A 21650-nucleotide genomic window follows, 5' to 3' on the forward strand; every position below is an offset into this window, starting at 1 on the left:
AGGGGATGTGTGATTAAACAAGGGTCACCATTGGACTTTTGGAATAGTAAGACACTGAGAGGCAAATTTTAATTGATAATTCCCTTGCAGGCAGAAACATCTGTTTATTATGTGCCTGATACTCCATGTATTGATGACTCGCCCATACAGAAAGATGTGTCGATCCACCTCATATAAAAAACCCAAAAAATAAAAATGACTATAAACACTTTCAAAATATGAACTTCTGCATACATGTTAAATTAAAATGGGAGCTCAGTAGGGAATAGCTAAAAAGATGTTTGAAAATATAAAGCATCTGTCTTCACAGAACGCCAATTAACCTAGTGCCCTCACGCCTTTAAAACTGTAACTGCCAATTACCAACGTGCCATCCCGTGAAAAGCTTTAGTTTCTTTTTTTCTGTTTAATCATTTGGGGTATTTGTTTTCAGAAATGAAATAGAAAGGTGTAAAATGAGGTGACTGTAATCTTGAAGGTACCTCTACTTTGATTTCCATTATGCTCATTCAATATATTAAAACTCAGTCCTACAGGAGAAAAAAAAAAAAACCATTCATTCTGAAGTGACTCACTTAAGAATACTGGGTAATTCCCTAAACAAAGGAATTAGTAACATGAAAGGCTGTGCTGTGCGATTCCATTTAAAAAAAAGTTAATGTGAGCTGATTGCTTTCAATGCCTCCATAATTAAAAATATACTACAATCACAACTCTGTGGAGATGGGTTAGACTTGCTGAAACCTATTTAACTAGTATAAACTACTAAAATTCTACATAGGGATCATATGGTTTGAGTTCCCTGTAGGAAGAAATTTTCTATTCACGAAGTTTTTAATTTACTCAATTGAGAGGTTCAATACAGCTTCTTTTCTAAAATTTTCACATAGTAAAGCCCCAACTTTGTTCAGAGCTGTGCTGCTATGTCATACAGTAACATAGCCTTTCCTGGAAGAATAATTTCAGCAGTTTCAAGATAAGGGATGGATGTGTTTGTTACAAAACGCCTATATTTTAAATATCTAGTTTCATTATACCCCTGTGCATATTTTATCCAAACCTAAACAAACCCAACCAAAATTGCCCAATTCAAAAACAAAAAAGTTAAGGGATGGAGAGTGAGGAGAGCCTTCACTGAAAGGACTGACCATTTGTTACTTGGAGACCTACATTTCTCATGAATATTGTAGGTTTAGCCCAGTGCTTGGAGATAGACTTGACCCCTGACCCCATTGCGGCAATATTATTTGAACTGCAATTTTAAGAGTTAAAGCTCCTTTTTTCCTATTTCAATAGGAAATAAGACTATTTTCTAATACTGATAATAGAAAACAGCACTATTTTCAATAGGAAATAGTGATTCCAATGGGATCAGTGACTACAGTCTAACAGGATGAAATATGCTATGTAGGGAGGAAAAAGAACTTTTACTCTGCCCTCTGCCAACTAAAAAATGGCCCTTTGCCACCTGGTTCTGTAAGAATGAAGTCACTAGCTGACCTTCAGCACGCCCTCAGGGTGGGGAGCAGGAATGAGGTGCCCTGAGCTCTGGGAAAAACTGGCAGAATAGGCCCTCAGATAGATAGATATTTTCAGGAGATTTTATGAGCCCAGTTTCCTGTATCTTCTCGTATCTAGAAAAGCACTAAATCATCAACATTTTGGCCAGCCTCTGCCCAAAATGTGTACTTGACTACATGTAACCCCCTTCATTAAAATCACTGACCTGCTCCTAACCTCTTAGGAACAGTTCTTCAGAGCTACCCGAGAGGCTACTGTCCTCATTTTGCCCCAAATAAAACTTAACTTACAACTCTTACATTGTGCTTTTTTTTCAGTTGACATTTCTAAAGTTTTGTGACTGGGGTTTGTGAATTAAACTGACCAAAAAATGAACAAAGGAAAAGGTTTATTCACATGCACATGGAGGCTTCACAAAAAAGAAGTGAAAACGGGAAAAAAGTGGCTAGGACAGGGGGCTTGTATACCATTTTAACAAAGGGCAATAAACTTTAGAAAAGTGGGTAGTCAGAGGAGCTGGGCCTTCTAGGGATGGTAGAGTGTTAGATGCTAACTATGTGGGCGAAACTAATGGAGGATAAGGGTTATTTCATCAAGGTTTCTTTATACGGTCTTAAGTCAGTGCCATTTCCAGAGGTAAGAGCCTTCCCCAGTGCTTAAGATTGTTCTCTTCCCAGTATGGGAAGTGGAGACAACATTACAAATGGAAATTTATGCATTTTGGTGCTACAAGGCAAAAGTTATTGGTGGTATAATCATAATACACACAATTTACATACACAGATATATATAAGATATGTGAACAATTCTTTAAAAAGACTGCTTTGGAATGGAAATAATACAAATTATTTTGCAAAATGTCATTTCCCAACTTATATTCCAGTCCTGACACCTACCCTATTAATTCAGTACTTTAAAAAAAAAAAAACAGAAAATATAAATCATACCCCTAAAGCACTACTATGCCAGGCACCAAAATTACATAGCATGATGATGCATAATTATGGCACTTTCAAACAGCATTTGAGAATGTGTCACAGGCGATGAAAAATGTAATTTATTTCTACTGACAGATATTAATTGCTCTGTGTTAGAAAACGTTTGAACCATTCTTGATAAGCAAAAACGGTAACATAAATGCCTCAAAAACAACTGCAAGGGAAGAGGCATAGTACTAATCATAAAAACTCCCATAGCATAAGGAAAGGCAATTTCTCAAAGAGGACATCTATTATTAAAATTTGCAAGTTGTTGCCATGACACAGTCGGAAGGGGCTCAAATGTGAAGTCGCTTCCCGCAGGTCTTAAGTGTTAATAATCTCTGATATAGCAGTGGACTAATTGGAGTTTCGGATTCTGCCCTGTTTCCTTAGCAAATTGTCTTTGTTAAGGCAAAACTGGATAGTTGCAGGAGAACTTTCAGAACGGACAGGCACATATGTATAGAACAGATGACTCCTTTAAAACTGAACCCTAAACGGCCACAAATGAATCGCACTTATGGTTTAGCAGGGCCATGCTTTTCCCTTGTTACAACTAGGGCTGCTCTAACTATTCACGGATTTTCATCTGTTACTTTAGAGATTGTGGAATTTGGGTTGCAATGTTAGGTTACACCAGCTTTCATAGCTGGGGTGGCAGACAGAAGTCATCAGAAATCTCATCAGAAATCTCTGCTATTTTCAAGAGAACTCTAGGCAAGCTCTACCAACTTCAATGCCTCCCCAAACCTGTGTCAACACCCACACCCTTTATACATTATTAAAGTGAAGTTGCTCAGTCGTGTCCGACTCTTTGTGACCCAGCGGATTGTAGCCTACCAGGCTTCTCTATCCATAGGATTCTCCAGGCAAGAATACTGGAGTGGGTTGCCATTTCCTTCTCCAGGGGATCTTCCTGATCCAGGGATTGAACCTGGGTCTCCCGCATTGCAGTGAGACGCTTTACCCTCTGAGCCACCAGGGAAGCCCTTTTATACATTATTGGAGCCTGTCTTTTCTCATCCACAGCTGTATACAGCAATGCTTCTAACTTTCTGGTCCTGGCACCATTCTGACACCTCATGTCTAAATTCTGCCCCCATATCCTTATGTCCTTATTAGTGGGGGGCTGGAAATTGAGTTAATCATGAATGGCCAGTGATTTCATCAATCATACCTACATAATGCAACCCCAATGACCAGGCATGGAGTGGTTGCTGGGGTGGGAGGAGGGGTGGTGCACGTGGAGAAGGCATGGAGGCTCTGTGCTCCACGTCCTCACACCTTGCATCTCTCCCACCTGACTGTCCTTGAGTTTATGCTTTCGAATACACCAGTAATAGTAAGCAAAGCACTTTCCTGAGTTCTGGGACAGGGTGCAGGGGTATGCTATAGAAACCCCCAACTTTTAGCCAAATCAGACAGAATGTGAGGATAACCCGGGGTCCTGATGCTTGCCAAGGTCACCTGAAATGAGAGCTACTTTGCAGGACTGATCCCTTAAACCTATGGAATCTGATGCTAACTCAGGTAGTCAGAGTCAGGACTGAATTGAATTGTAGGACACCCAGTTGGTATTGGTGAGTTGGAGAAATGGTGTGGAAAAGACCATGTATTCGGTGTCAGAAAGGAAAAAAAAAAAAAAAGACCTCGCACTGATAATGTTCTATTTTTTTGATCTGGCTGCTGGTTACATGGGTCTACTCAATTGGCAAGATTCATCAAACTGTTGACTTATTTGAGCACACTTCTGTATATGTGTTAGTGAAAGTTGCTCAGTCGTGTCCAACTCTTTGCAACCCCCACAGACTCTACAGTCCATGGAATTCTTCAGGCCAAAACACTGGAGTGGGTAGCCTTTCCATTCTCCAGAGGATCTTCCCAACCCAGGGATCAAAGCCAGTTCTCCCTCACTGCAGGCAGATTCTTTACCATCTGAGCCAGCAGGGAAGCCTAAGAATACTGGAGTGGGCAGCCCATCCCTTCTCCAGGAGATCTTCCCGACCTGGGGGATCGAACCGGGGTCTCCTGCATTGCAGGTGTATTCTTTACCAACTGAGCTATCAGGGAAGCCCAAATATGTTATATGTTATATGTCCCTAAAAAGTTTATTTTTTAAAAATGTGCCCAGGGTATACCAGTGTATATGTCTATCTAGCCACTCGCTCTTCTGACAGATCCTAAGCTGCTCAAGCAAAGAGAAAGATCTCCAAAACTTCAGACATTTCTTCTCCTTGGAGCTTAAGAGAATAGAGTACAAGAAAAAAATAAACAGAGAAGAGTGAGGAGCCTGGGTCTGTGTGGGAACAAGAGAATCATCAGAAGGCTGATCGAGCCTCCTGTAAAATTTCATGGCGTGGGTGGGGGCACTCAATTGAAAGTTATGCTCCACCATTTAAAGTGAGAAAATAGAAATGTAAATAATCTCCAATCCAAAGTGGCTTTTAAATCCTCTATTAATGGGAAATTCGATATGTAGACAGTACTACACAAAGAATAATTTCACATTATAAATTGAGGAAAATTTATCAGTTCAGCTTAGTTTTAATAGCCTCAGTTTTTTAGTGGTATCTTCTTAAGACTGTTATCTTGGCAGCACAGTGCACCATTCAGGAGCCATCAGAACAGGTGGATTTTCTAAATCAAATTATAACAAGATTAATGTTTCAGTTTTTCCCACATAGAGCCATATATTGCACCTCAGCTTTAATATTGATTTCTTAAGTAAGCAGTCCTTTTTTCTAACCAATTACCTCCCCTTGAATTTAAACAAAATATCTCCACTTACGTGGATGCATATCTCTTTTGCCTGGACACTCTGGCAGACAGAGACCTTGCAAATCTCTATGTTACTGGGAGATGTCTGATTAGCCAATTTGATTTAATCAAGCTAACTTTTATCAAGAAATGTCACCATAAATAATTGCAATGCCTAAATTCAAATAAAAGCATAGCAAAAAAAAATGTTATACTTTGGAAAGTATGTTTGGAAAAATTCCATCACGCTCTCATCACACTTTATGGAGAGCTAACTATTAATATATGTTAGAAACTGAGCCAGATGCTGGACCCTGGAGAAGATGAATAATGCGCTGATAAGGAGGAGTCCTGGCTGGCGAACTGTTCACAGACCAGTGGAAAAGGGCCATGTAACATGCGCTATGGCACAGTCACGTACTGCTGCTGGAGCAGAGATAGGAAGGCTCAGCGCTGAGAGTGTCGGGACCAGCGTGGCAGAAGCCACGACGCCACGGTGAGTCTTACAGACGATAAAGTTGGTGGGAACTGGGAGGGTATTCTAGGCCCATACAGAGAATGTGGCAACAGCTCATGCCATCAGGAAAGCTCTAGAAAGTTCTGTATGGCTGACGTGCGTGCCAGAGGCTGGTGGAAGATGAAGGGAAAGGAAGGCCATGAACAAGAGAAGCTCCTGGAGGAATTCCATTAGAAACAGGGTTTGCAGTTTTAGGACGTGGCTGGCAATTATGAAGGACAGACTGCGAAGGCGCTCAGAAGACCTGACCTAGAGGGCTGCAAAAGACTACAGGATAAATGGGGAGCTTAAATCAAGAAGGGCCAGGGGAGCAGGTCCAGATTCAAGAGACTCTGTGCAAATTAGCCCTGAATGCGTGTGGAGACTGAGGGACAAAGAAAAGTCTAGGCTGACTCTAACATTAACAGGATTAAAATGATGGGAGGCACGAGGGGAAGGGGATTAGAAAGGAATGGAGCAGGGACTGGTCTTGTCCTGAATTTCCACTGCCAGCTGGCAGGAACTACAGACCCTCCTCTGACCCCACCCACCAACAATCACTCCCAGGTTTCTTTCTGGCTTCACAGTACGGTGAGACAAGGAATAAGTGAGGAAAACTAAATATACAGAGGCAATTCAAGGCTTGGAGAATTTTTTTTTAGACATGTGCATGTAGGGTGCCTGGAAGAAATCAAGGTAGACATTGCAAGTAGTCAGAAATAGAACCCTTAGTCTAAGAAAAGTGGTTGAACCTGGAGACAAGTTCCCATGTCCTATCCGTAAGGATGCATTAAGGGTGTTTCATGGTGAGGGATATATAATAATGGAACTCCTTCAGTCACTTTAAGGAGAAGTCACCATTTTTGTTGTTTTTATGGGCAATGGCCTTCAACGTAAACTGTGATGTTCTCTGTCACTATTATGAGTTTTAAAAAGAGTACATGAGCACCTCTGAATTAATCTGAGAAAGGATATAAAAATCACATTATAAGATTAAGCCATCCAGGAAAAGCCCGGACGGGAAAAAAAGACCAGCAAACAAACAAAAAATCACAGCAATTCTCCACTGTCCAATAAACAAATCTCTGATATCCCTGTCCTTCCCTGCCCATGTTAAATTAAATTACTATTCTAATTTGGAAGATTAATCAACATTTAACTACTCTGGCCTTAAAATGCAGTAGAGATTTAAAAATGCTCAACTCAGTCTTGGTTTTCCTTTCCACCCACCCCCCATTCTATGTCCAGAACTTCCTCTCTCAAATATCAATTCCCAGTCTCAGCAGTCATATGTAACCTCCCTTCTCTGCTCTCAAAGTCTTTTCCATGAACTCTCTTCTGCTATCCATAATATCCAACCTTGATCTAGAGAAGTTTTTCAAGTCTCCAATTCAATTTTAATCTTCATGAGAAGAAAACCATGTTTTTCACCATTTTTATGCCTCTCCTCCCGGAGAAGGCAATGGCACCCCACTCCAGTACTCTTGCCTGGAAAATCCCATGGATGGAGGAGCCTGGTAGGTTGCAGTCCATGCAATGGCGAAGAGTCGGATGTGACTGAACGACTTCACTTTCACTTTTCACTTTTATGCATTGGAGAAGGAAATGGCAACCCACTCCAGTGTTCTTGCCTGGAGAATCCCAGGGATGGGGTCGCACAGAGTTGGACACAACTGAAGTGACTTAGCAATAGCATGCTTCTCCTCCAAGGAGCAGACTCATCATGCTGACAGTAAAATGCAATAGAGGAAATAGAGTAAGATTAACCTAGAAACTGACTGGAGTGAAAGAGAATGAATGAGTAGGGACATTTTTGATTTTTAAAAATGTGTTTAGAAGGGATTATTTTGTCCCCTCCCCCACCCCCACCCCCCTACCGCTGACCTTTTTCTTCTCTTTCCTCCTACTTCTTTCTAAGCCTACCAACCTTCTTTAACTTTTTCGTCATTCTGCAGAGACTTCCTTAGCTTTGAGTTTCAGACCAGGGTGGCAAGTGAGTCTTTAAAGGGAGAGGAAGGGAAGCAGTAAGAAGGCAGCTACCTGGGACAACATGAATTAATAATGGATCTCCTCCCGAATGTAAACTGGGGTAGCCACCATGGGAAACAGTAGAGACGTTCCTTAGAAAAAAAAAAATAGAGCTACCATGTGATCCAGAAATCCCACTCCTGGGCATCTATCCAGACCAAATTATAACTCAAAAAGATACATGAAACTCTATGTTCATAGTACCACTATTTTTTTTTTTTACAAATATACAGCATTTCTTTATTAACAAATTATACCACACAAATCAGGTTACTTTTTCTGTCTGATTACAGAGTTAACAGAACTTGCATCCACATTTAGAGCAGCAATATAAAATTTTACCAGGAATAAATTCTCTGTGTGGACCAAAGGACTGCAACATGTCCTAAGAATTTAAAACTGGCAACTATGATGTGACGACTGCAAGAAGATTCAGGTTTGTTTTCCATGTTTTTAACTCTCCAAAAGGGATAATACATTAAAGGGATAATACAGCCAAAGAAGGGATGATGTAGAAAATCGTTAGTACCACTATTGACAAAAGCCAAGACATGTAAACAACCGACATGTCCATCGATAGATGAATGGATAAAGATGATGTGGTGTATATTTATATATATAAAGGAATACTACTCAGCCATAAAAAAGAACAAAATAATGCCATTTGCAGCAAAATGGATGGACCTAGAGATTATCATACTAAGCAAAGTAAGTCAGAAAAAGACAAATAACATACGAAATCACTTATATGTACAATCTAAAATAGGATACAAACAAACATATCTACAAAAGGGAAACAGGCTCATAGATGACAGATCAGACTTGGGGCTGCTAAGGTGGAGGAGTGTTGGGGAGGGAAGGATTGGCAGTTTAGGATTAGCGGATGCAAACTATTATACACAGGATGGATTAACAAAAGGTCCTACTGTATAGCACAGGGAGCTATATTCAATATTCTGTGATAAACCAAAATGGAAAAAATATGAAAAAGAATATATACATATGCATATATATATAACTAAATCACTTTGCTGTACAACAGAAATTAACACTGTAAATCAGCTATACTTCAATAAAATGTAAAAATTAAAGAATTAAAAAAGCAATGAGTACCCTCCTCACTTCCCCATCTCCAGGCTCCCTAATTCTAGATACTAAAGTCCTTCATTTCTGACTTGGAGACCACTTCAAACTAATTCATATCTCCTTACATAGATACTGCTATTAACCACTAGCCTCTTCAGGCACTTTGTACTTTATCGAAGTGTTTTCACATTCATTTTCATTAATGTTCCATTATGATGAAAATGCTAAATAACCATAATCGTGCTTCTAAATTAGAACCTCAGGGTGAACCTGGGACTAAAGTCTAAAGAGAATTTGATGATTCTCTCAACTAATTTCTAAAAATTAAACAGCCAACCTGCCTGCCTCACGAGTGAAAAATTGCCTCATATCCATCTATCTACTACAGAAAATTTTTATTCCTTTTGTCCCTTTCGTTTGATGTTTGCTCAGAAAATAAAAATTCCTAAGGGGTGAACTCATCCATCTAAATGCTATCGAATGCTGTGGTAATTAGATCTGGAACTCTTGTTTCAGTTAGCAAACCTTACCAAGCTGAAACTGTAATAGATCCAAAACATGCAAGGATGAAAAGCACCAGAGAAAATATGGAGACTGTTTATTAGTAACAGCGCTTATTGGTTCCTTTTAAGTTTCTGTCCTAGATGGCTAATGCTCTTGTCTTCCAGAACAATGACGGCCCACACCACTCATTCTGAAATTGGATGAAACCTCTGAGAACTCTGGTGTCAGTGAGGAGCAAAAGATGGTCTTCTTTAATTAAGTAAAAGTCAGTGTTCCCTTTCGCTCCTAATACAACTTGGGCTCATCTCACATGGGAACTGTCTATTCGTTCAACTGGATCTTTCTGGTAGTTTTACAGTTATGGAGGAATAATGATTCATTTTCAGACTGCAAAATCTTCACCTCATACAAAAAAAAAAATTTTAGAATTCTGAACTATCATTTTCTTTGAATCCCTAAACACAGTTTAAATCCATTTTCTTACTATTATTTGTCAGTGTTCAATGACTCTACAGAATAACTCTGCTTCTGTTTTTGACCTGAGATGCTAATGCATTTTTATCTTTCCTGGTGCTGTGCACACAAGGTTTCTGATACTGAACTAGGGACAATGGCTGGAGGAAGATCACTGCACAGATGGGACATAAACTTCAGAGCTGCACCGTTACTCTGAGTTGGGGATTTGTCACCCTTAATTTCAATCGTCGCCACAAGTGTAGGCATAATGGACCGACGTACACACACACACACACACACACACACACACACACACACACGCTCTCAACACTGAGTGCTACCCTGAGCAGAATACCCTGCTGGCTGGTTATCTGTGTGTGTACGTGTGCACATGTGTGAGCTCAGCTGTGTTTGACTCTGCAACCCTATGGACTGTAGCCCACCAGGCTTCTCTGTCCATGGCATTTTCCAGGCAAGAATACTGGAGTGGGTTGCCATTTCCTCCTCGAGGGCATCTTCCCCACCCAGAGTTTATCTGTGTCTCGAGTGTAAGTGATGCCCTCGGGGCTGCTGACCCTCTAATAGACCAAGCCCCTCTCCTGGTTTTATTTCACTGCAGGGCAACAGAAAGAGGAAGTTCGGGAGGAGGAAATATAATAAATCCCATGACTACTTCTTCCCCCTCCCTCCACCCTGTCACCTCCCACTATTGGCATCACAGACATTCCTGATATCAGAATCCACCAGGAAGTCCCTTGCTTCCTGTTTTTATCCTGAGTCGCCTGTGATGAGGAACCATGCAAGTGCCTGAATTGGTTCATCAGCTGAAGCTCAAGTTTCCATGTTCCCTGATCTGATTCTGAGGATGGACTGCTGTAATGCTTCAAGCTCAGGGCAACGCAGCAAACCCCATGCAGGTTGTAGGTATTGGAAAAATTCAAGAGCCTGACTACCCAAGGGCAGTCACCCAGCAAGGTCACAATATTCAGACATCCTTCCCTGGCCGTGCACCTCCCCCCAACATTCATGAGTCTAAACATCACACAATCCTTGGAAATTCAGTGAACGATGCTGGGAACAAGCCAGGAACTGCATCAAGGGTACTAGCCTGTGCGTGTCTACGAGCATGCCCACTCGTGGAAACAGAAAGGGAATCACATCCTTCAAAAAAAACTAATCGTGGGGCGTCCCTGGGAATCCAGTGGTTAGAACTTTGTCCTTCCACTACAGGGGGCACGGTTCACTCTCTGGTAGGGAAACAAAGACCTCACCTGCCATGCTGCATGGCAAAAGAAAAAAAGAAAAAAGGAACAGGTCTTGGTTTTGCTTACATTCTAATTGTTGTTGCTTTAGTCATCTCCCACTCTTTTGAGACCCCATGGACTATAGACCACCAGGCTCCTCTGTGCATGGGATTTCCCAGGCAAGAATACTGGAGTGGGTTGCCATTTCCTTCTCCAGGGATCTTCCCAAGCCCACATCTCCTACACTGGCAGGCAGATTCTCTACCACTGAGTCACCAGGGAAGCTTACACTTTAATACTCTGCTTTAAAAAATATATAGTTATCAATACCACATAAACCACAGCAGTACAGACTAAGCTATTTTCTCTATAGCTTTCCCAGTATTTCGAAGAAGCCTTAAACCCACTATACTTCCTGTATTCCAAGAGTTCTAAAACCACTAAATTTTTTTAACGTAAAAAATATTAAAAATATCAATGAATACAATCAATCCCAAAACACTTTAAAGCAATCATTATTAAAATTTTGCTCAGAGAGGAGACCATAACTAGTTAACAGCCTCTGAAACCTATCTTCAGGCACCACTCAGGTGGAAAGTGTAAGGAAAACATACGCTGGTCAGTTAAGCCGGTATTTAAATGCAGCACTAAAAATGCATTTCACGCCCAACTTCATCAATCACCAACCAATCTTACTTTGCATCTTGGCTACCAAAAGAAAATGAGATTTGTTTCCCTGAAGAAATATGTCAAAGCTCTGCTTGAATTATTAAGCTTTACTATTATAGAGAGAAACTGAGTCGGGGAAAAAATGAAGAAAATAGAAAGAGAAATAAAATTAGACCCAGGTTGCCATCTACAGACTGTTATCAGCACTGCTCATTCCTGAAGCACTAGACACCAGAATATCAATAAATATCAGCAGTAACATAAAAGGCCAAAATGTATAACTACAATCATAATGATTGCAAAAATCAAGACAGCCTATGAAGTCTCTTTTTTTTCTAATTAATATGAGAACACTAAAGAACACTGATAAAAAATCTTCACAATTTAACATATGCTCTGAAGGAAGCACAGTTATGCAACTTAACTCTAAAATTTTAACACTTAGAAATAAAACTGGATAGATTACATCATTCCAAATTTAAAATATTTTAAGCATCAAAAACTGTTTCATCTCTAAGATAGAATTCTTGCATTTTTTGATGTGATATTTGTATATATGGAGAAGTGATCATCACAATAAATCTAGTCAAAATCTGTCCCCATTCATGTTACAAAACTTTTATTCTTGTAATAACTTTTAAGATCTACCCTCTTAGCAACTTTCAAATATGCAACGCAGTATTAATTTCCTGCATTTTTGGCTCATTATCTTGACTCTCTATACACCTTCCCTTTCATTTTGTTTCAAGTCTTTATTGCTTTTCCCTTTCTAAAGAATAAGAGCCCCCTGGAGGCACAAATGTCCAAAATCACACACTTGGTTCTAATTACTAAAACAGATGCTATTAAAGCAAAAAGCAACTGCAATAATAAGTGAATTTAGAGACGGAAGGAGGAAAGAGAGAGGGAGAGAGAAATAAAGACCAATACTTTTGCTAATACAACCTAGAAAATCTCCTAAAGCCGAAGACATCTGGAGGGAGATCTGATAAGGAGAAATAGCTCCATTTTCAAAGTAGGGATTTAAGCTAATATCCTTAAACTTATCAACTGATGATTTAATCTCGGAAACGGTACAAAAGCTTTTTTTCACTTTCCCTGGGAAAACTGTTTTGGAAGCCAAGATTCATTTTCCAGGTCATATGTTCTTTCTATCAAGATGAAAAGATACAAGATGCTTCGTCTAAACTCTTATATACGTTTCTAAATCCATGGTATAGGCCTCTTGTGCACATGTACATGCTAAATTGCTTCAGTCGTGTCCAACTCTGTGACCCTATGGACTGTAACCCGCCAGTCTGCTCTGTTCATGGGATTCTCCAGGCAAGAATACTGGAGTGGATTGCCATTTCCTTCTCCAGGGGATCTCCCTGCCCCAGGGATCGAACCCGCGTCTCTTGCGTCTCCTGCACTGGCAGGCAGGTTCTTTACCACCAGCACCACCTGGGAAGCCCAAAAGCCTCTTACTGGGAACAAAAATTACCCAAACCTTCATTTAAAAGACACCAGCCATTGTTCTATGTAGATAGAGCAGTGAAAAACCTACTATCTGCACATTATAAAACCACATTGCAAAATGTACATGTAACATGGACAATTAAAACCAGTGCAGATTCTCTAAAGACTGGGGAAGAATAGCCGAGGGCATCTACATTTTCTTAGCACTTTAAAAATGTGACTTGTTTCCGTGTTCAACATGTGTTGGTTATTTTCACCCCCACAGATGAACCTATTGTTGAAAACTATTTGTGGGGACTTCCCCAGTGGTCCAGTGGTTAAGACTTTGCTTTCCAAAGCAGCAGGTACAGCCCCTGGTCGGAGAGCTAAGATCCTACAAGCCTCACAGCCAAAACACTAAAAAACTCAAAACAGAAGCAGTATCATAACAAATTCAGCAAATACTTTAAAAATGGCCCACATCAACAGCAAATCTTTTAAAGAGATCGTTGAAAATATGGGGGGGAAATCTTTTTAAAAAAAAGAGAAAACTTTCTACAAAGGCAAAAACACTGATAATTTGACTTTTTAATAATGGTTGCTTTCCTGTAAAACATGGACATGCTGATTCAGCCTCTTGTGTTTCCATGTTTCCATGAGTGAAATAACCTGAAGAGACGATGGTCCCCTTTCTCTTGAGGGAAAACTGCTAAATTTAAAGATTTTCAAAAAATAAATTGAGAGCAGGAGCTAGGATTTTCATAAGCTAATAAGAGCCGCACAGAAAATAAGCAAGTAACATTTCATAAAAGCCTTTAATTGAAAATGATTCATGAAAAGTTTAACATGAGTCCTGTTTCTTAGTGGGTTTTAAAATAGTACAGAGACATCTATTTTGTAACTTCCATCATTCATTCACCAATATTTATTAAGTGTCTCGTCTCTCAGACCTAGTTATTGGGGATTGAAAAAAATAAACTAGTAAGACATAGCCCATAGCCTTGATGGTTTTGCAATCTAGTATATACTGATTAAAATAAACCCTCTATTATTAACGTTCACATGTATGGCATGCTTTTTCAGGCTAGCTTTTTCCTTTGGTGCCTGGTAAAGAATCTGCCTGCAATGAAGGAGACCTGGGTTCAATCCCTGGGTCAGGAAGATTCCCTGGAGAAGGGAACAGCAACCCCATTCCAGTATTCTTGCCTGGAGAATTCCATGGACAGAGGAGCCTGGTGGGCTACACAGTCCATGGGATCACAAAGAGTAGGACATGACTGAGCGACTAACACTTTCACTTTTTCATACAACAAGCATTCACTAAACATCCATTGACTGCATTTTACCCTGGCTTCCCCATTTCATGGTCACTGGAAAGGACTGAACAAACTTAAAGATAAAATCAAAACCATAAAGATAAATCTTAATATGAACCCACATGTTGCAGAAAGCTAATGAGGCCAAAGAAAGTTACATGACTTGCCCAAAGTCAAGAGCAGAACTGGGACAAGAATCTAGGACTCCGGGCTTCCAGCTAATTATCATTTAAATCTTTGAAACCTTAAGCCCCCTCCACTTTCTTCTCTGTGGAATTGACTCCTTCATTTCACCTGCTCTTTTAACTTAGTCACACGCGTCTCTCTTCTGACCCTGTAACCATCTAGCAGCATCTTCTAAGCCCTCACACAAGTTTGTACTGTCTCCTTAGCTGTGAACTCCACATGACCTATAATTCTAATGCGACACTTCGTATGGACTTTGAAATGAACTGGAGCTCCCAGGAGGAAGACAGAGCTCTGGTCATGAATCTGAAACTTGATCCCATCCACCCCGTTTCAGAGCAGCCCAGCAAGTGTTCCTGCAGAGGTGAGTGGATCCCAGGAGGAGGGAAAATCAGTCACTCCTCCAGCCGTGTCCCAGCCAGCCCAGCTGCCCACAGCATCACCCAACACTCATGTGCTCACCCCACTGAGACCACGCTCAGAGTGAAACCAAAAAGAGCCTGTCTTCACAAAAAACATGAAAAGGTCACAATTCTGACAGCATGCCTCCTTGGTCAACCCCATGGATTATACAGACCATGGAATTCTCCAGGCCAGAATATTGGAGTGGGTTGCCATACCATTCTCCCGGGGATCTTCTCAACCCAGGAATTGAACTCAGGTCTCACACATTGCAAGCGGGTTCTTTACCAGCTGAGCCACCAGAGAAGCCCTAGTTTATCACACTTTTATCCTAAAATCTTGTAGTAATGCAAAATGCTTTAAGTTATTTTTATACCATCTCTCACCTGGTAATGCAAGGTAAGTAAGCTGGAGCTCCCAGGAGGAAGACAGAGCTCTGGCCATGAATCTGAAACTTGATCCCATGAAACTATTAATAATTTTTTACATACTGTTTATTGGTAAAATTGTGTGTGTGTGTGTTCTCTTGGATACCAGTGAAACATCTTTTTGAAAAAGTGATCTGTGACTAAAGGCAGTTAGTAATAAATGTGAACAAGAGTTGGAGACACACGAATAAGAGAGATCACAAGTAGGTGATAAAAATGTTAATCAAGCACTTTTAGCTGAAACACAGGATGGCAAAATTTACCTTTCTCAATAAGAACACTCATGAAATATTTTCTCTCAAAACAGGTATCCTTATAGCACAATTGTCGGGAGCCGCCGGGATGCGCCCAGTCCGTGACAAGGTCACGGGACGAGAGAGGAATCTGCAAGGCAGCTCTTCCCCTCGAGGTTGTCCCGGGGGCCCGGTATGTCTCTTTCCTCTTTCTGTCTTACTATTGTTGGGCCTTCTATTAATTTTTGGAAATGTAATATATAGTAATAAGGCCTCCCTGGAAAAGTCCAAGCCTTTTTGGAAATGCTCATGATTGCTCTGGCTCAGGACACGACCATAAACATCAAGTCAAAAAAGAAAAGGCCACAAGCATAGTTTGGCTGCTTGCTTAAAAGATTTTAATGTTCTAGAATAGAAAAGAGTAGGGGCATTTAGATTTAGAAGTAGATATACTGCTTCAGTTTACTTGCTCCTTGATTGAGAGGGTTTTCATTATTGCTATTTCCTTGCTGCTATTTGTCCATTGTTTCCCTTTCTTGAAACAACATGGAAGATTATGGGTATTTTTGTAGAGTTAAGAAATGGGATACATAGGATTTCAATAGAAGATTTATATCAACCAGCTTCACTGCCATTCCCTCACTATTAATAGAGGTGTTTTGCCGCTTCATAGTTAATCATTGTAAACTCTGTAATTTTAGGTAAAGAAAATATCAGGGTTTTCACATGGTACTATTCTCAAAAATATCAAAAATGTTTGCATAGTAGCCCTTCCCATGTATTGTCTTATTGTCTAAAGAATTCATACTATACCTGAAATCTGTAGAACATTGTTTTTGTTAGAGTGAAAATGTTAGGCCATTGAGGCAAGAAGACTATGTACAGGACATTTAAGAAAAAACGCTGTAATCGGAAACATTCTAGATGAACGCATAGGGGAAAAACATGGGAAAGAAAAATATTGACAGGAGCACGAAACCAATATCTGATGTAATATCTGGTGACTTAAGTGGGAGGTAACATTCATTCTATAAAAACTGAGCTGTCCTAAAAATAAAGAAGCTACCTCTTCTACGAAACCTTCTGTGTGTGTCTGTCTTCTTCCTCGCCGACGCCACTCATTCCTTGGGTGTTCCTGGACCCGCTGGGGCTGGACCCCGGCACACAATTGCTAATTACAACTAAAAATTAAGCATGAAAAACACCAGCATCTCTCATACACAGAAAGTCTTCTTTGAAAACTCTCATATATGACAATATTCTATGAGTCCAGGAAAACAAATGGATCTACTTACAAATTAAAATTGTATCACAGCCTTAAGATAATGATCATCAGTAATAACAATATAATAATAATAACAAACTTACCACTGTTTGGGATTGTTTGTGGTGAACTCTTTAACTTGGCATTTTGTTTCTCTTTCGTGGGTTTTTCTGAATTTGCATCTTTTTTCCCTTTCCTCTTTGGAGGCTGAGGAGATGAGTTGTCGCTGGATCCAACTGTTGACTTAGACTGGCGATCATTTCCCTATGTGGCAAAAGATGAACTCTTACTACTGGCTGATGAACTCCTTGAGTGATAACTACAAGTCACTAACGTGGTAAAAAGGGGCAGAGGCCAGAGGCGGGTGTTCTGTGCTGATCCTACTTCTGTCCATTACCTACATTAAACTCTTCTGGGTGGCAGATGAGGGGTGTACCAGGGGAAGGAGAATAAAAATAATAGCACTTGAGGGACCTCCCTGGCAGTCCAGGGGTTACAACTTCTCCTTCCAATGCAGGGTGTGCAGATGTAATCCCTGATCAGGGAGCTAATTTCTCACATGTTTTGCAGTCAAAAAAAAAAAGAAAGAAAATCCAAAACATAAAACAAGCAATATTATAACAAATGTAAAAGACTTTAAAAAATGGTCCACATCAAAAAACATTTTTAAACAAATAATAGCACTTGACAACTGTATTGATATATACCAGGTGTTGCTATGAAACTGTCTCACTCAGTCCTCATAATCTAAGAGACAGGTACTGTTATCACCCCATTGTACAGACAAGCAAATGAGGCTGAGAGGTGAAGCCTGGCCAAGGTCATACAGCCAGCAAGGAGCAGAGCCAGTCGGCTGTCTCAACCATCCTCTCCCTCCTGCACCTTTCAGAAGAATCAGCAGATAGCTATTGGGTGAGGAATGATGACAAAACCCAGTTTGATCAGCTAATCGAGAAATACCTTCTTAACAGTGAGCACACAAGTATCATCACATAAGCAGACCCACACTGTGCTTACAGAAAACCTCCGATATTAACTCATCTGTGGATGACTTCCACCATCTCTATGAACCACAAATCCGGAGCAACATAGACGCGAGCAGCTCAAGACCACATACCCCCGCCACCGTTCTTGCAAGGCAGCCCCCGCTGCCCACACTGTGGTGGTTGCCTCTGATTCCCACGTGCTTCTCGAAATGAAACCTTGCATCTGCAGAGGGGGCTTCCCAGCATGACAGTGAGGTTGGGCTCAGCGGCTGCTGCGGCGGGCGCGTGTGCAGTTCCTGGGGAGCCGCATGAGAGCCACAGTGGTGGCCACTGTACCCAAGGAACAGCTCTCTGTGCTGATTCTCAGCGCAAGAAATTCCCTCCTAACAAGATAGCCTCGGCCTTAGGACACTCAGGTGCTACACTTTCCCGAGTGTGTGAGGTATGAGGCTGCCGGTAGCAGAAATAATGCAAGTTTTAGAGACCCTGACTCAGAGTCACTGCACTGCCACCAACCATCAATGGGACCTTGGGATAACTAGTTCCTACCTTCTTAGAACCTATTTCCTTATCGATTCAGTTCAGTTCAGTTCAGTTCAGTAGCTCAGTCGTGTCCGACTCTTTGTGACCCCGTGGATCCCTTATCAACTGAATGGGGTTAATGTGCCTGCTGCTAGATCTCTTACATGAAATGAATGGAATGAAATGAAATGGTAACACTTATAAAGTAACCGGTACTGTGCCTGGCAGGCTTCCCTTGTGGCTCGATGGTAAAGAATCTGCCTGCAATGCAGGAGACGTGAGTTCGATGCTTGGGTGGGGAAGATTCCCCTGGAGAAGGAAATGGCAGCCCATTCCAGAATTCTTGTTTGGGAAATCCCAGGGACAGAGAAGCCTGGCAGGCTACAGTTCGTGGTGTTGCAAAAGAGTTGAACACGACTTACCGACTAAACAAAACAAACAGTGTCTGGCATGTAGTTTTATTCAAAGACTATCAGAGGGCTTCCTCCAAGAGCAGAGAGTTAATATCTTTTTCTTAAAAATCGTATCAAATTTACACCATATTGGGTGCAATTTTATGCAACATCTGTACTATGCTAGTATCTGAAAATAAATGTAGTAATGTTAAATAAACAAATCTGCCTAGAAACCTATTATAACTGCTCATTTTAAACATTTAGATATTCAGTCATCCAGAAGTGTTTAAATAGCTTTAGCTATCACCCAATTAAGAATAGAAAATTTCACAGCCTTACAAATGAAGTTATTTATGCTATTTTGTCATAGCCTACAAGAAAATGAATTATGCATAGATTTATTAACATTATGAAAACTTGTCCAAATCTATAACATTTTTTGCATAATTTAATTTCCTATTCCAATTGCAATTCAAACATACAGTTTCCACTTAATTATTGCATTAACTGCAACCAGAGTTGGGTTTTTTCCTTTCCTTTTCTTCAGTGATTATTTCTTGCAAAGCCATAAACTGCCAGACAGGAGAAATGGCTAATATGATTACAGCGGAGATTCCAAAACCATCATATGAGAAGGAACCATCAGCCTGGTCTCACATTCTAGTCTATTTTCAAATTAGTCTGTTCATCTCAGTACTCTTGCCTGGACAATCCCATGGATGGAGGAGCCTGGTAGGCTGCAGTCCATGGAGTCGTGAAGAGTCAGACATGACTGAGCGACTTCACTTTCACTTTTCACTTTCATGCATTGGAGAAGGAAATGGAAACCCATTCCAGTGTTCTTGCTGGAGAATCCCAGGGACGGCGGAGCCTGGTAGACTACTGTCTATGGGGTTGCACAGAGTCGGACACGACTGAAGCATCTTAGCAGCAGCTATTCATCTCAAGATTCTAAAATTTTAAAAGCCTTGAATGGGGGAGTAACCCTTCTAGCAAGCCTACTAGAATGTTCAGAGATGCTGTTCCACTTATCAGGACTAAAATGAAACAAAGAAAGCAAAACTCTGGATCTCATCATGAGAGGTTTTTGTTTTGTTTTGTTTTGTTTTTTTAAACAGCTCTCTGGGAAAAGCCTTAGTCACAAAAGGGGTAAAACAAGGGAAAAGCAGATGCTCCACCCTGGGGACACTGAGGATTCACATGATTTTAAGCATGAACTCTCTTGTTGAATATACAAGAAGTTCTGATTTACTCTGTTTCTGATAGGGACACTCAAAAGACTGATTTTGGAGCATCAAGAAAGACTAGTTGGAGTGGGGATCGGGATGGGGAATACATGTATATCCATGGCTGATTCATGTCAATGTATGACAAAAACCACTACAATATTGTGAAGTAATTAGCCTCCAACTAATAAAAATAAATAAAAGAAAGAAAGACTAGTTGATTCCAATAACTATATGAGGCATAGCTTTGGTAACTGACACTCATGCATTCAAATACTGATTAATGACTAATTGCCAGGCACTTGACAAGAACTAAATTAAACTTAGCTTCCCTGGTAGCTCAGGTGGTAAAGAATCTGTCTGCAATGCAGGAGACCCGGGCTCGATCCTTGGGTGGGGAAGATCCCCTGGAGAAGGGAATGGCAACCCACTCCAGTATTCTTGTCTGGAAAATTCTATAGACAGGGGAGCCTGCAGGGTTACAGCCTATGGGGTTGCAAGGAGTCAGACACGACTGAGTGACTAACACAACACAAATTAAACTTAGAAAAAAATAATTGTTTTGTAATTAGAAAACTGGAAAGAATTTAAATGTTTTCTATTTTAAAAAGAAAACACGTTGTATAGCACACGGAACTCTACTCAATATTCTGTGATAATCTAAGTGGGAAAAGGATCTGAAAAAAATGGATATATAATATATATATCACTTTGCTATACACCTGAAGCTAACACTGTAAATCAACTATTCTCCGATATACAATAAAAAAAGAAAACAAGATTCATCTAAAAAATAAAAATGTGTATAATAAATTAATACAAATATAAATAAGTTATATAGTATAAATTGTATACTTATCTATTTACATAGTTAATTATATAAATAATACATAGACAAATTATATATAGAGAGAGAAGGGCAGAGGAATAGAAGAGGGATCTTCCTTTCTTTTTTGAGATTTCTACATATGACTCATAAATGGATAGTCATTGCTATTTATGGGGCATATGGAATAAGATTGTCATCTCATACTGCTACGTTAGTTGATAACATTACTGAGTACCTCTTGTGTGCTAAATACTCATAAACACAAATACTTACCAAATGCATAGAAAGGCATTTTTTCAGATAAAGGAATTAACTTTCTCAAAGTTACCCAGGTTTGATTTTTCTGCTACTATTTTTCAGATAAAGGGATTAACTTTCTCAAAGTTATCCAGGCTTGATTTTTCTACTACACTGAAGCTTCCTAGTCCCCAAGGGACTAGAAACAGCTATCATATGGTTTGGTTCCCTTAAAAAGTCACCTGGAAGTAACAGATTACGATTTTATCCCAAAGTGGAAGAAATCAAGCAGCAGCCTCATTTTACAGGGCATCCCGTGCAAACACTAGACCCTATGTGATCATTCAAGCACTGTCCTGTTTTTCCTCACACACATATCAAAATACCTGACAGAAATAGCAAACCTCTGGCTCAAACCAACAGAAAACTAAAAAGAGCCCTTCGATCA

General features: G+C 40.2%; 1 protein-coding gene across 1 annotated transcript in view; it reads right to left on the reverse strand.

Moving 5' to 3' along the window:
• The window catches only part of DCDC2 (doublecortin domain containing 2), a 144553-nt gene that overhangs the window by 66372 nt on the left and 56531 nt on the right, over positions 1 to 21650 (reverse strand). The window contains exon 7 of the mRNA XM_070456209.1: positions 17112 to 17271. Within this exon, the coding sequence (XP_070312310.1) occupies positions 17112 to 17271 (160 nt within the window). The remainder of the gene's footprint in view (positions 1 to 17111; positions 17272 to 21650) is intronic.

This window comes from Odocoileus virginianus, chromosome 27 (assembly GCF_023699985.2).
Source record: "Odocoileus virginianus isolate 20LAN1187 ecotype Illinois chromosome 27, Ovbor_1.2, whole genome shotgun sequence".
Classification (NCBI taxonomy): Eukaryota; Metazoa; Chordata; class Mammalia; order Artiodactyla; family Cervidae; genus Odocoileus; species Odocoileus virginianus.